The sequence below is a fragment of the Acyrthosiphon pisum genome, chromosome A3 (genome assembly GCF_005508785.2).
Source record: "Acyrthosiphon pisum isolate AL4f chromosome A3, pea_aphid_22Mar2018_4r6ur, whole genome shotgun sequence".
NCBI lineage: Eukaryota > Metazoa > Arthropoda > Insecta > Hemiptera > Aphididae > Acyrthosiphon > Acyrthosiphon pisum.
The window spans coordinates 26,607,985-26,623,496 of NC_042496.1; the positions used below are offsets into that span (position 1 = coordinate 26,607,985).

Below are 15,512 nucleotides of genomic sequence, written 5' to 3' on the forward strand. Positions count from 1 at the left end.
ATTGATCGTTAAAATAAAAAAGCCATCAGGCAGTTTTCAAAAAAAAAAAAATTACAAACTTAGTAAATAAACTGATGCCACAATAATATGATTAACTGTATATTTTCATCAAAATATTATAAGACATAAGAGCACTGAAAAAAAATCTTGTAAATCATTATTTATAATATTATAATATTAACTATCTAATAAAAAAAATATATTAAGATTATTGGTCATTAAATAAAAATTACATGCGCCTAGGCTCCATAGCAAATATTTTTATTATCATTGATCATCATTTCTTCTGTCGTCATCATTTTTTAATATTTAACAAACTAACTTATCCATAAATGTATGTTTTCTTTTTGGTAGATTCATCTTAATTTAAATACGTTGAGGTTATAAAGTAACAAAATTGTTTTTGACTAGTAGGTACTTAGTTATCAATAAGGCTATATTATAATTATATATTATAATTCACATTTCACAAACCAAAATAAAATATAAATTGAATTGATAACTGTCAATCAGACTTTGGAATTTTAGATGCTTATGACTATAATGCTTTACCATGGTTGCGATAACACAGAACAATTATATCACTAATATTTTAATGATTAATCAATTATCGATCTATATTTTATGAAAATTCTACAAAACATATAAAAATATACTGTAATATACAAATATTAGCAAAAAAAGCGGGAGGGCATGGCCGCTACCTCCCCCCTGTGGGCGCCCTTGCGTACAGCACTAGTTCCTAAAAACAAGTAATTATTTTCATATTTTTTATTTCATTTTGCAATTTTTAGATTGTATGTCCCTTGAACGTGTGAGTTATAATATTATAATTTTATAATATATTATAGTGGTTGATATAATCGTCTAAAGCTGCTGAAGAGGTTGAAAAGTCAAACCAAATCTATCAGATGACAATATAATAGCTACTAAAAAAAACAACAAAATACAACTCACCTCTATGGAAGTCACAAAAGATTCATAACTAGTTAATGTTCCTTTGGATAAAATATATTCGCATGCGCCTTGAAAGTCAAAAAACCGAGAATCAAATGTTTGAAAATGTGAATCTCCCCATACTGAACAAATTCCAGGACATTCATTATTCGTACACTCCCATTTACCCAAATTGCATTCGCTGTCAAATAATATTTAACGTCAAATAATATATTTCCAAATTTTTCTTTTAATTAAACAATGAACGTACCATGTATTGCAACCTTGGTAAAATGTTTCATTGTTATTATAACTTTTACCTCCATGATGACATGGGCACTCATTTGGTAATACACATTCTTTTGTGAAAGAATCGAGAACATACGGTTTTTTACAAACGCATCCTGAATAACATATGGCTGGTGTTGATTGTGGGGGGTCATGCATATTCTGTAACAGCAAATATAAATTAGTTATTTAATTAGTTTAGTTGTTTTTTTGTTGTTTTTTTAATTGATTTGTTAAACAACTTTCAATTAGTCAACATTTACCCAACGTTAATAAATTAAGTATATTATACCTACTCGTATAAGTTAAATAAACAAGTTTTGCATAGAAGAAAAGTTTCATTTAAAATAATCTATACCGCTTAACTAAATTTATTTCGAAGATTCATTTAATAAAAAGACCTTGGACAAGTGTCAAGTGGCTTATTATTATAATTAAAATGTACAATCTTACACGGCAAGTTATTGGTTCTGAAGGTTCGCATTCAGTAAATGTTAAATGTTTTCGTCGACTGCATGAACTTTCCGATGTATCTTTCCATTGTGCTAATTCATTTTGTTCAGCAGAACGACATTCCCATGCTGCACTTATGCAAGTACAAAACTGTGGACCCTTTCCAGAAGTTTCGATTCTTTTTTGGTTAGGTTTAAATTTTTGCCCATTGTAATAACACGGGCATTCTGCGACGGGTATACATTCGCCGAACTCTGATAATGTTAACCCCTTAGGACAGTAACAGCCTTCAACACAGTTGGATTTGCAATTATTAATAGTAGAAATATCTTGACACGTCCGCTGGCAAGAATTTCCACAAGTGTCATAATTTTGACCTGCTGGACACTGTACACCTGGAAATTAAAAATAAACTATTATTATGACCAAAAACTACGTATTTTAGGGTATTTTATGAGGTGTGAAGTGATAGTGAACAATTTACCTCCATAATTCATAATTTGCAATCAAATTAATGACATTTATTAATGACCACATGGTTACCCAACTATGCAAAATTTATCGAGTTTTGATTACTTCTCCAATGTTCGAACCGTTGGAAGTATTATTAATTAGTAAGAAAAATGGATTTTATTCGTTATTCATTAACATATTATGAAAAATATTTCAGAAATGAAATTTTAATTTAAAAAAAAATACTTAAAAATTTGATTATAAGATAAAATTTCACGAATATAGCAAAAAAGTTGCACTAAAATATTTAATTAACACTGTACTTTTATGAAACACATTTATAGCATACATACTTACCAATAATACTCAGTCCTAAAAATGTTTTAAATACAGTAAAGTTCGAGCCCTAGAAATTTATTACATTGTATAATTTGCTTTTGACATTATTTTTATACTTAGGTAGTCGATGTAATAATTATATATATTATTAAATATTTATTTTTGTTTTATTTTAGAATTATGAATAAACTGTCTCTAATATTCATATTATCGGTAACATAATATGATATTTATTAAACCCCAAAGTATATATTACATAAATAATTTGTATAATATTATTGATTGTTCATCATAATGATATTAAAAATAAAAAAAAGCTAATTGAATAGTTTTCAGTTTTCAGTTTTATCATTAATATACATGTACAGAAAAATTGTATACTTTTGTACTTATAACTATTTTGATCTTAAAAATATATTTAGCAATCAATTTATTATTAGACTTTAAATTATTTCACTAAATATATTAACGATTAATCTTCCCCGCAAATGATTTTCCTCGCGATCAATTAATTCACCACAGTCTTTACTCTGTATAATGTGTGATGGACATAAAATGTAGACTAGTATATAATATATACTATATATATTATACATACCACATTCTCTAACACCTCTTCTCCAATCTATGATCGTATTTTGATGAGAACATTCGAGAGCATATGAAGCTAATATTTGACAATAGCAACGTGAAAATTGACCAGGATGACAAGAACAAACATCGTAAAGACAATCATCGTAATAAGGAATTGGGTCTACTTGAGGGTGACAATCTGAGAATAACTTTCCCGTGATATTGCTACAATAGCTTTCAGCCAAATGTTTATATTGTATATTTTCATCGCAAGGATGAGCAGTTTTTATTACAGTTTCTAATTTGTTATTTGCACAACTCTCTTTCGTCTTCCACTTATTTGCAAAAGAAACGACGTTTGTCTCAACGTCCCCTTCGGGAGTAAACATATCATCTTTCTGGTTACCATTATATGTACCGCATAAGCCCTGAGATTGAAAAAAAACCCTAATTAGTTATTATATAAATACGTACATTAATCAATAGTCAGGTTTATGATAGAATAATTGTTTTAATGAATGCAGTTATAATTTAATATGACGTGATATAAAAATAAAGCATTGCTACCTAATGACGATACTTAATAGATTGATTATTTTTATACATTACATAATCAACATACCTTAGTTTTTCCTTCGAGTTCTGGAGTAACATAAATATATGCACGAGTATCTCCATCCCACCATACTTCAACGCCATTTGTTATAACAATTTGAAGGAAAAATGTTGACTGTTCTCTGATATAAGCTACACCTTGTACAGTTATCGGTAATTTTTCTACAATCTCTCCATTAACGAATACTATTTTTCCCTGGCCTAATTTAATAGTTGTGCTATTTCCTATTCGTATTGTAAGCGTTTTAGTGCAAGTGGCTTTTGCCGATAAATTTGGTACTTCAAAACCATGTTCTAGCGACATTGTACCGTCGCATGGGATATTTTCTGCTTCGATCGAAAATTCAGGTAAGACAACGAGATAATATGAGCAGGATCCCATGAAATTGAATTTAAAGCCGTCAAATGTTTTGTAATGTGGATCTCCAATTGCATAACATTCTGCCCTGCATTTGGCACTGGTGCAACTCCACTCTCCGCCAATGCAAGTACTTAAAAATGTATTTATAGATAAATAATATGATAATTGAAACTAAACGTATTAACTTACCATTTATTGCAATCTTTAGTGATTTCTTCCCCGGGTAGGTATAATTTATTTCTTAACTTACAGGGACACTTTTCTTTGACTACGCATACGCCATCGTTTAAAACAGTCCCAAATGGACAAACGCATCCTTCTTCACAGTATGAGTTAATATTTTTGGATTTTACTTCGGCTGCGATGGTGCATGTTTCTTGTACGACTGGCAAACACTGTGAATATACTTTTCCACCAGAACATTGATAAGCTAAAAACATTATAAACAATATTGTAATGTTAATAAATAATAGCTAAAACGCATTAGTAATTCGACAAACAATAATGACTAACGGCATATTTTATCATCTCTCCACGAAATCGTCGGGTCTTTTCCAAAACATTCCTCCGCAAAGACGGCGATACTGCTACATCCGCAATTAGATCCATTTACCAAATGACATTGAGTGTAATCCATTTTACACGCTTCGATATATGCTTCAACATTAAGATTTTTACTACCACAAACTTTGTACCGATCATTTTTAACAGTGGAACAAAACTGTGTAGCTTTTTGCATAATTTCATTGGAAACTTTTAAAGTTTCTGTAATAGGTGATTCACATATATCGTTCAGGCCATTCACTAGCCACTTGTTCGCAAAACTCGTGACACTATTATATGACAAGTCGTTTGCAGATATACCGTCCATTTTTCCACAGAGTCCATCAGTCGAGTTCCATAATTCAACACCAGCGTCTATGATTAAGGCGCCCTAAAATAAATAAAAACAAGTTAAATTATTATATATAAATTATATTTTTACACAATTATTGTATTCATTAAGCTTACATTAGATTTCCAGATTATTTTCAAATTGGTGGCACGTAAATTAATAAAAACTGTTTGACCGCTTATAATTTCAAAACTCAAATCTGCCAGCTCATTTGGTATGGAGAGTAGTTTTCCATTATTAATCAACGACACGACATTATCATCAGCTAAAATAATTATAAATTGTTTATCGATACTAATATTAAATTTATTATATTACCATTTCTTTTTATTTGATACAGATTATCTACAATATAAACATTGATATAACTAATCAATCCGTGATCAAAACGTGCTTGAACATGAAATAAATTGGTTTTAATATCGCTAATTAGTGTATAGGTGCAGTCACTTTGGAAACTATATATCTTCCCATCAAACGTCTTATAGTTTCCAAAACCCCAGCGACTACAACTTCCTGGTCGGCTTTTATACGTATTAAATACTTCAACTACTGTGTTAAAAACATCTATTAGTTGGGACGGTTGCTCATCTGTATTAAAAAATCACACATACACACAAAAATGAACATTAAATATTATCCGAAATAACGATAACACTCCAGTTTCTATAATGTTTGACGTACTTACCAAATATACACTGAGGTATATGTTTTGGTTCATATTCTCCAGTTTTATACAGACAAGTATATTCGACGTCGTTGGTTTTAAATGGTTCTAGAACAGACCCTTGAGGACACGAGAGTGTGCATACGTTTTTCTCCATATCATCGGAACATTTATAATTTCCATTGAAATTTAATTTCGTTACGTCACATGAACTTTCCGCTATAAATAAGTACATATAAAAATTTATGAATACTGAACAGTCAATGTGTATTCTGTTGATTTTTAAATAATACCGTTAACCATATGCAAAATAATAACAATATATTGTCCTCCTTAGTTAACACATTATTTTTACAAATGTCTTCCATGAGTACCAGAGCAGTTATTTTATTTTTCGGAGTATTAAAGAGCCATTTGGAAAGAGCCTCCATACTCAAACGTGATGAGCCATATGATAATTATTTAATAAATATTATATATAATATGTAAATAAGATAATATTTTTTTTTATTGAAATAAATGTAGAACTTTCGTTTTTAAAAATTATATAGGCAATGACCAACGACAAATGTCATTACTAATGACATGGTGTGAAATATGTATAAATATTTTATAAATTAAATTATGTCACAAAAACTGTATCTATTGATTTATTTTATTTTATTATATTTACTAGAATTGTCAAACAATAAAGGAAAAAACGTACAGTATTGACACGTAGGGCCTCTAAAGTCAGTCGGGCATTGACACTTCTGGTATCCAATACAATTACCACCGTTTAAACAAGGTGGATCACACACTGGCCTACAGTCTGGAACTGTGGACCATTCTACTTTCCCGGGTGACCAAGATCCATTTTTACAAAATACGTTTGCCACGCTAGATGAATCCGGGAACTGGTATCCATCAATACAGCTGATCGTACACGCTCTAAAATGACATAACATTTTTTTTTATTAGTTTCTTCCTAATAGCAGTTAAATTATCTTGAGCGTTATCCTTACTCTGAATTGCATTTCTTTTTTGAGTTCATCGGCGTATTGGGAAAACCATTGCAGTACTTGGGAACGATTAAATTTTGACACGACGGCCCATCATAATTTTTTGGACAACTGCACTTGTTGGGTTTTTCACATGTACCTCCATTTTCGCAATATGGAATACAGACAGCTAAACAAATAAACAATCCATTTATTATTGTTCCCTTATAAATGATAATAGTAAAAGAAATAATTTACTTACGAAGACATAACGGTATGGCATAAGAAATTGATCCTTTGACTTTGTATCTTTGACCATCACACACAAACGTAATTTTTGGAACGCCTTTAGGAAATTTGTAACCTTCTACACAAGTAGCCTGGCAAATTCTAATTAAATACATTACAATTAGTTAGTATGGCTATGCTATTATAATAGTATCTACGCCTTACTTAGTTATTGTAGAGCATACGGAAATAGAGTTTTCAGGCGATTTAAAGGTTGCAGTGCATGCATCTAGATTCTCTATAATTCAGATAGAAAAATATAAATTAGGTACCTACTACAAAATTATATTTTGTGATATAAATCAAAAATTGTACTCAGTAGTAAGATCGATAGATCCTATGGCATTACAAAAGTAAGACACAATCAATCAAATTACGTAATATAAATTATAAACATTGTCTAAAACAATCAAATATAATAATAATACAAGTGTATGATACTACATATAAAACCCGTTTGCTTATCACAGCACCATAAAATTTAAATGTTTGATTCAGAACTGAAACAGAAAGTGACGCCGTTGCAAAAGTAACATAATATTACCTATATTAAGCGTAATATAAATAAATTATATTATTTTCACAATCGCTGTATTCAAAATTATTATAACATATAATGGTAAGTATTAATATGGTTTATATTACAATTTTTTTAAAACTAAAAATGAAATAAGTTCTTACACAATTGTATAATAATAATTATTATAATACCTACACAACGGTTTAAAACTGTTGTTTTAATCCAAAATCAAAAATTACGATTACATGATAAAAGATAAATATGAAGATAAGAAAATAACTAGGTACCGTCTCACAAATGGCCGTTTGTATGTTATAGATTTTTTTTTTTTTTTTTAACAAATTTTAAAGGTTTAAAATAAACATTGAGAATTTAAACCAAAAGTCGCTGGGTTCTATTAAATTTCAAAACTCTTAGCTGAATCACACATTGTATTTAATTTTTTTAAAACGACATGATTAATGTGTATACATAATCATACTAAGCAAAAACGCGTACACAATTATAATAGGTATTGTGAAAATATTTAAATAACGCGTTATCTCTCTCGTTTCGTAATGGAAAAATAAAATAAACACACTATTAAGATTCACGTTACACGTAGGTGGCTACTTATTTATGAACTTGGAAATGTGTATCACTACACATTCACATTTTATTAAATCATCTTAAATCTACGATCATTGTTTTGCATTTGGGAACTAACTATTACTACTTAAACTAGTATACTTGTCCACGCGACACATCTTAACGTATGGACCTATTACAATATTACATTATATTTAAATGTACAGCAATAACATTTATAATTAAATCTTGAACTATATATTATATTGGCCTCATTAAAACAAAAATAAAATGCCTACGAAAAGTAAACAGTTTCAGTGTTTGATTTGATTAAAACGTATCTCCTCTACCGGGTGATGTACCTATATTGCCTATATATGACGCCGTGCTACTAAATATGTTAAAAATGATAACAAAACAATAGGAAAACATTCACAACAGTACGACGTACACTGATGTGTAATATTATTAAATTTCAAAACAATAATAAGCCTTTAGATAAGCTAAGCACCCTATAGTGTTTATAACTTTTTTTCGTTAATAGGAAGTTCTGCATAAACGAAATAAAACAACATTTTTAAGAACATTTTAAAGGTATTGATTAACCATGGAAAATGTCAATTTCTTATAAGATTAAAATTTTTGGAATTGGACTAATCAAGTTCCATTTTGTTTAAATTGACGGTAATAATATTTCATTATTTGTTTATCATTTTTTTTTTTTTTTTTAGAAAAAGTGGATGTTTTTATGTGAATTGATAAATGACTTGTCTTAAGTATCATCTTAACAACAACTTTTTTATAACAATGTCCGTATACAACACTTTTTAAATAATATTTTTCTACAGAATAATAAAATCAGTCACGTACCTACATAATAAAAATACTTAGTTTCTATTAATTTTATTTCACATTCATTACTACCACACGACACATTGTCTAAATTCATAAATATAATAATTTTATTTATACGACTTTATAATAGATTATTAGTTTGCAATCATAATTTATATGTACTGACCCTGTAGTTTGGGATTCATCTTTGATGATTTAGTTCCGTAACTTGAGTATCTGAAACACAAAATATTCTGTTTTTTAAAACTATTTGCAAAAAAAAAGCCAAGACTTACCTAGACTGGGGTTCATTAGGATCATCGTTGACGAACAAACTAGTTAACATAAAAATAAATAAAAAAATAAAATAAAATGTGTTTTTAATAATTAATATATATTTTTCACGTAATAAATTACAATGAGATTCAAAAATAAAATATAATAAGACAAGATTTCTAAATTCATAAACGTACTTTAAAACCATTCTCTATAGATCGTGTCATATTAACAGTTATAAGTTGGTTTAAGTTTCATTACTCAACAAATTACTTTTTTTCATTATTCGTCGTCTAAAAGTAAATGAATTTATACAACAATGAATCATGTTGTCAGAAATCATGAACTAAAATGTCAATGAAAATTCGCTGGAATTATGGTATTGTTCTAACCATGCACCCATATTTATATATATAAATATGATATGTACATCGATGTATTGTGTATATGGTATACGATATTATAATTTATAACATTATAATAAATAATAATATTATATTGTTAAGTACGTCCTATCGATATGTTGACAAATTATTAATTAATAATATAATACAAGAGAATATCCCAAAATCCTCCGTTACTATAGTTGTAATGACTAATGACATACACATATTATAGGTACAAGTACTGTCCAACATAATATCGTTGAGTTGTGCGTAGTAAACAATACAATATGCCAACAACGAATCTATAACTATCTGTAATAGTCTATAGACTTTACGCCCTGTCGTCCAAATATTATAAATGTGTAGGTAAATACTATAATACCTCTTAGTAATGTATACAAATTTTATTATCATTTATCATAACCCAGAATGTTAATTTTTTAATCATGTTTAACATAGGGTATAGGTGGGTAATTTATTTTGAGCCTATAGGTACTGCCGGTACTGAAAATATCGGAAAATGTTTTGAAATAAGGCGATGCCTGTTTGTACACTAATATAGCACTTATATATTATTTTAAATTATTAACTATTTCAATATTTATAGTCAAAAATATAAAATATTTTAAAATAAAAATAAAAATGTTTAAACACAATTGTATTATTAAGACAACACAAATATGACAAAGGCTGAGGGCTTATGATTTTTAATTACTAATTTCTGTTATATTTGTGTTATAAGTAACCACCATAATGATGTATGATATAGATGCCTCTAAGTTATAGCTGTATCGACTACCTAGTAAAACTTTTGCTACATATCCAAAACATTTTTGAAATTGATCTGACAGCTTTGATCATCGATATAATTTATGTTCTTCATATGTTTTCTTTGACTCTTCTAAATGGTATAATAAAAGTACCGGGTATAGACTAAGTCCAAGAATACAAACTTAAAGTAGATACCTCGGTAGTATATTTGACGTGGGTATTTTTCTACAAAAAATATTTATGAACCATATAATAATATTATTCAACACACTGCATAAATGTGGATAAGCATCCACTTATAACAAACCACATAATATAACCAAACGAGAATATAACTATTATGAATAATGAAAAATAATTTTTTTTTGTAAAACGACAAAATATAACACTCTTAAAATATACTTACATCGAGTCATCGGATGAGTCGTCTAACAAATCGGACGTGTACTTAATGTGACTTCCGTCGGCACCCTCTGACGGTGATGCTTGGACGACCGTCTTCGCAACCGTGGTCAGCAACAAGTAGGTAACAGCCAGCCGCTGCAGGAGCGGTCCGGAGATTACGGTCATCACGTGAGGTTAACTGCAGGTTGGTGTAGCGATCGTCTCGATGCCAGTTTTTATTTAATAACAGTGGTAAATACAATAATTATATTAAATGTCGATGTCTGTTATAGGAAATCAACAATACGTCTAAATGGACGCTAGGAAGAAACGACAATGATCCATGACTGCGTTGTCGGGGTGTAATATAATATGCATCACAAGACTATCAATTGTAACATTATAATAATGCCGTTATATATATTATTATCATTTATATTTGTTCATATCGACGGACGCTCAATGGGGGAGAGGGCAATGTCACGCGGTAGTGGTGACCATTCAAGTTGCGATATTCCATATAATGTCCCATTCGATGAAGTACATCCATTTTTTTTCTAAGAGTTATTAAATATGTATATATATTTCATTATTATCCGATACGCCGAACGTAGGAAAATCCATCTGCGTGGGTTTTTCGCAAAACGAACACGATAAAACTATTACCAGTGCGTTGGTCGTGAACTAGTTAATTATAATATATATCGTATTAAATAATTACTCCGTTTTACGCGCATCTCGACGGACATTCGACATCCGGGAACACGACGGCCCCGATTAACACGCAAAAACGATAATAACTATGACCCATAATTACTCGGTACAAAGTACAGCATTGAATTAACCACTGTCAACGAATATTACCTATGATATGCGCAACTATAGGTACGTACATAATTCATTATTGGCTATTATAGCCACATTTTTGAAAAAAAGTTTCCCAAATATTATAGTTGACAAAAGATTCGCTCCAATGAATGTATGGATTTTACATTTTGGAACAGTAAAAATGCTTTGATTTTCTACTTCAGCATCTTTTCTGGTAGTTGGTACTTTTTTGGGGAGGAGGGGTATATTTATAAAAACAATAACCGTAAATACATGACATTTTAACCGAATGTTTATATAGTCGTGCGTTTTCTATACTTAAGTCTTATACCACAACATTTTCAAAATATTTTGAGCTATTTGTAGACATTTTTGGTTGTCTATCTGTTTAGTTAATTTTCTATTAATATTGATAAACATTTTTTTGTTGGGTCAAAATTAAATTCATTGCAGGGTTCCTCACAAGTTTTATTATAGCTATTTCAAAATCTTAAAGATACATTGTTATGATTTTTTGAAAAGTTTTTGTAGTTCAAATGTTGAGAAAATTCATCATAATCATGAAAATTCGCGAATTAATTTGTATTCAAAAATGTATAAAATGTTGAAATTTTATAGCTAAGGATTAAAAATCTAAAACAAGTTTTATCATAAGTAGTTAATACTGTAACCAAATTAATCTAAAAATATATATGAACACTTTATTTTTATAGACATTGAAACTTTTAAATTATATTTATATCTAAACACACAGTGACATTTCAACTGCATTTTTTTCGGCAAAAATCAAATTAATCTACCTAATACTAATGCTTAATAGTAAAAAAATTACTTTAATCCAAATAGTATCATAAAATATACATAGTAATATTATAGGTTGACATAAGTACCGTCTTCGTTTAGAATCTTTTTCATATACAGTGTTTTTTGAAATCATTCAAATTTAACACATTCATTACAGTGACTCTTCTAGGCACCTAATGTAGAACAGAGCTAATGTTCCTCGGTTTTTATAAATAATTTACGATGTATTATTATTTCAGTTTAGAAATATATACATTTTTTACGTGTGAATTCTTAAACAATAATATTTATTTCATTGTTGTTATTTATCAGTTTATAACAAATTATAACATAAGCAAATAGTTTGTAAATGTTTGACGTTTAAACAACTATAAATTCAAAACGAAGGATTGCTGAACTTAACCAACCTGATAATATTATGTTAATGACATTATAAATTATAATATTGTAATTGATTATTATTATTATTGGTTTGCCTATTTCTCGAATAATCGTCGTTTTGTTTTATGAGTGAAATTGTCTTAAGGTCATAATAATTAATAACAAACAGATGAAAGCAGTAGATAAGTGCTATTAGGTAGGTATAAGTATTCATGAGTATACAGATTGCTGAATATTTAGTTATATTCGTGAACATCACCCTGCATAAGTATAATTCTCAACATATAATATAGAGATTAATAATTTAATGAGAATATTTTGTAATCTGGCGTTCGATCAAATACCTTGTTAGGTATATATAATATAATATATTATATAGCAGATTTAATGATCCTTTGAAATCGGGCCATATAAACAATTTAAATTCCAATTCGCCATAATTTTATTGTAAGCACTATTAACGAGATTGAAATGTATAATTAACAGGTTTCGTATTTAAGATTCTCCTAAAAGTAAGAAATGTATTATTGGTTTTATAATGATACGAAAAAGATAAAAAAAAAAAGTATTTCATTCATATTTTTTTTGTTTATTGTTTTTTTGTATTTACGAAAACAAACAGTGCTAGACACTTCACAATCACAAATTATATCATACCTACAGTCTAATATACCTAGTAGTATCATTCATATATTTTGTATTTGTTTCTGTTAATTATTATAGTTGGCAGTTAATTAATTTATTTATATTGAAGTATTGAACCTAAATACCAAATCGCCAATCGATTGCCTGCGTACTAATCTAAAAATATATCATTATATTGCATACGCTATTGTAAGAATAGGAAGTAACTACAAATTGGTTTTTTTTCAGTCAAAAACCCTAATGTGTACCTATGTATTATCTTCAAACAAAATTACATAAAATAATGTAATTACTATTATAAAATATAGGTTGAAGTTTTGAACCATAGTAAAACAGTCTTACGATATTTTATATCGTGATATATTATTAAGTTATTACATTCATTTTTTCTCTTTTTATCGATACGTTTTATTATAGATTTTTAAATATATATAATTGTATTATGAACTATTTTTATATAGTAGTAGAATTGTTTTTTTTTTATTTATCGAATTCCACAGAAAATAAAAGAAGATAAATAATGTTATTTTAATAACATTTTTAATCGGCAAATTATATGAATTGCCAAACCGGCTTTGTAATATTTATTAATTAATAATAATATATTATATATTGTTCTTATGCAATAGGAAATAATTCATATCAGTTTTCGGTAAATATAATATAATAATGAACTACATACATTTGTATATATAATACAAATAACACCTACATAAATATTATATAATATATATAATAGCGATCGACCCACATGGCCAAATCTCTTGACAGTCGTATTGGTAGTTGTAGTGTACGTTATTATATGGTTATCAATATTTGCAATAACAAAAAAAAAACGTATAAAATACTTTCAAGGAAATAATATTTTTACATTTTTATCAATATACTAAGATTATAAAAACAATTATAGTATATCGTATGACGTGTTCGTTCACGGTAAATGATCAGTATTACCTACAGCCTATACCAATACCGGATACCTATTTATTTTATTTTAGTGAAAATAATAACTTTAAATAAGCCGATATCTTACATTATTATAAAAAAACATTCTTGAATTAAACAAAACAGTAGGTAATAGGTATTATCAAAAAAACTTAATCGATTATAATATGACAAATTGAATAGGTAATTCAGTGGTTGGATGAGTGGTAATGTGGTGGTAAGTGGTAACATGTCTACATGTAAAATTAAACATCAAATTTATACGTCAAGTATTTTAAATTAATTATACAATATTTTTAATTGTAAAATACCTATATCACCAATGTTGTGGTGAGGAAGGATGAATGGCAGATGTTTCAACATAACGCCTTCTCATTCGTCAAATAAGAGCATTTCAGCCACAGACGAATATTATTACAAATATGTACCTATCGTGTATAATATTATTGATATGCATCATGAGTCATGAAAAAAGCTATTTCTAACTTTTAAACACTTCAACACCAGCCATACATACATGATATATGCATAGGCGCAATTAGGTCGGGGAGGGGCTTAGCTCCCCAAATATTTATCCAGCTTCTACATAATAGGTACAAATATAAATTAAAAAGTAAGCTATGACTTACACATTTTTATTCGTTATAAAAATTAAAACATTTTTTTCGAATAAAAAATAACCTCCAATTCATCTAAAACTTCAAATTCAAATATTATTATTATTTCAGTTATTATCAATGTTGCACATTCCATAAACAAAATATACATAAGTTAAACGCATTATTGCGTTTATTACATTAGAAATCAGTGATGCTATTGTTACCAAAAATTGCCTAATTAAAGTTAGATTAAAGAGAATTTTGATGTTGATGATATTAAACAAGTATAGTCACTGAATATTTGTAGTGTGTAACAATTAACAAATCTATATAAATTGCTACAGACAGCGTTCACAATAGGTACCTGTTAGTTCGGCAACTTGCGAACGTTCGTTTTTATCAATGCGGAGATTAAAAACTTGGCAGAGAACCACGATGAAATAAGATCGATTTTCAAATTAATAATAATAAATATTGAAAGAGATGTAACAAATATTTTGGAGACAAAAACAATTATTGACATATTTGCTGTAGCTAATAGAAAATTAGTATTGATTTAATATTGAATATTAAATTAATTTAAATGTAAAAATATTTTAATATCATATGAATTTATTTGTGTATTGTTTTATTATTGACCCTAGTTGCGCCTATGGATACATGTACCTACCTACCTAAGTATTTACTATATTATAATGAAGAAAACGTGACCTGACGATGAAAA

General features: G+C 28.3%; 1 protein-coding gene across 1 annotated transcript in view; it reads right to left on the reverse strand.

Annotated features, from left to right (window-relative positions):
- The window catches only part of LOC100162319 (hemocytin), a 26,132-nt gene extending 15,153 nt beyond the window's left edge, over nucleotides 1-10,979 (reverse strand). The window contains exons 1-17 of the mRNA XM_001952830.5: nucleotides 10,609-10,979; nucleotides 9,066-9,104; nucleotides 8,957-9,006; nucleotides 7,014-7,086; nucleotides 6,823-6,950; nucleotides 6,585-6,750; nucleotides 6,287-6,510; nucleotides 5,602-5,799; nucleotides 5,232-5,504; nucleotides 5,030-5,178; nucleotides 4,532-4,952; nucleotides 4,208-4,448; nucleotides 3,665-4,148; nucleotides 3,068-3,470; nucleotides 1,678-2,072; nucleotides 1,208-1,386; nucleotides 958-1,138 (exon numbers count right to left, since the gene is read on the reverse strand). Coding sequence (XP_001952865.2) covers nucleotides 958-1,138; nucleotides 1,208-1,386; nucleotides 1,678-2,072; nucleotides 3,068-3,470; nucleotides 3,665-4,148; nucleotides 4,208-4,448; nucleotides 4,532-4,952; nucleotides 5,030-5,178; nucleotides 5,232-5,504; nucleotides 5,602-5,799; nucleotides 6,287-6,510; nucleotides 6,585-6,750; nucleotides 6,823-6,950; nucleotides 7,014-7,086; nucleotides 8,957-9,006; nucleotides 9,066-9,104; nucleotides 10,609-10,772 — 3,768 coding nt within the window. The 5' untranslated portion in view covers nucleotides 10,773-10,979. The remainder of the gene's footprint in view (nucleotides 1-957; nucleotides 1,139-1,207; nucleotides 1,387-1,677; nucleotides 2,073-3,067; nucleotides 3,471-3,664; nucleotides 4,149-4,207; nucleotides 4,449-4,531; nucleotides 4,953-5,029; nucleotides 5,179-5,231; nucleotides 5,505-5,601; nucleotides 5,800-6,286; nucleotides 6,511-6,584; nucleotides 6,751-6,822; nucleotides 6,951-7,013; nucleotides 7,087-8,956; nucleotides 9,007-9,065; nucleotides 9,105-10,608) is intronic.
- Between the last annotated feature and the right edge of the window lie 4,533 nt (nucleotides 10,980-15,512).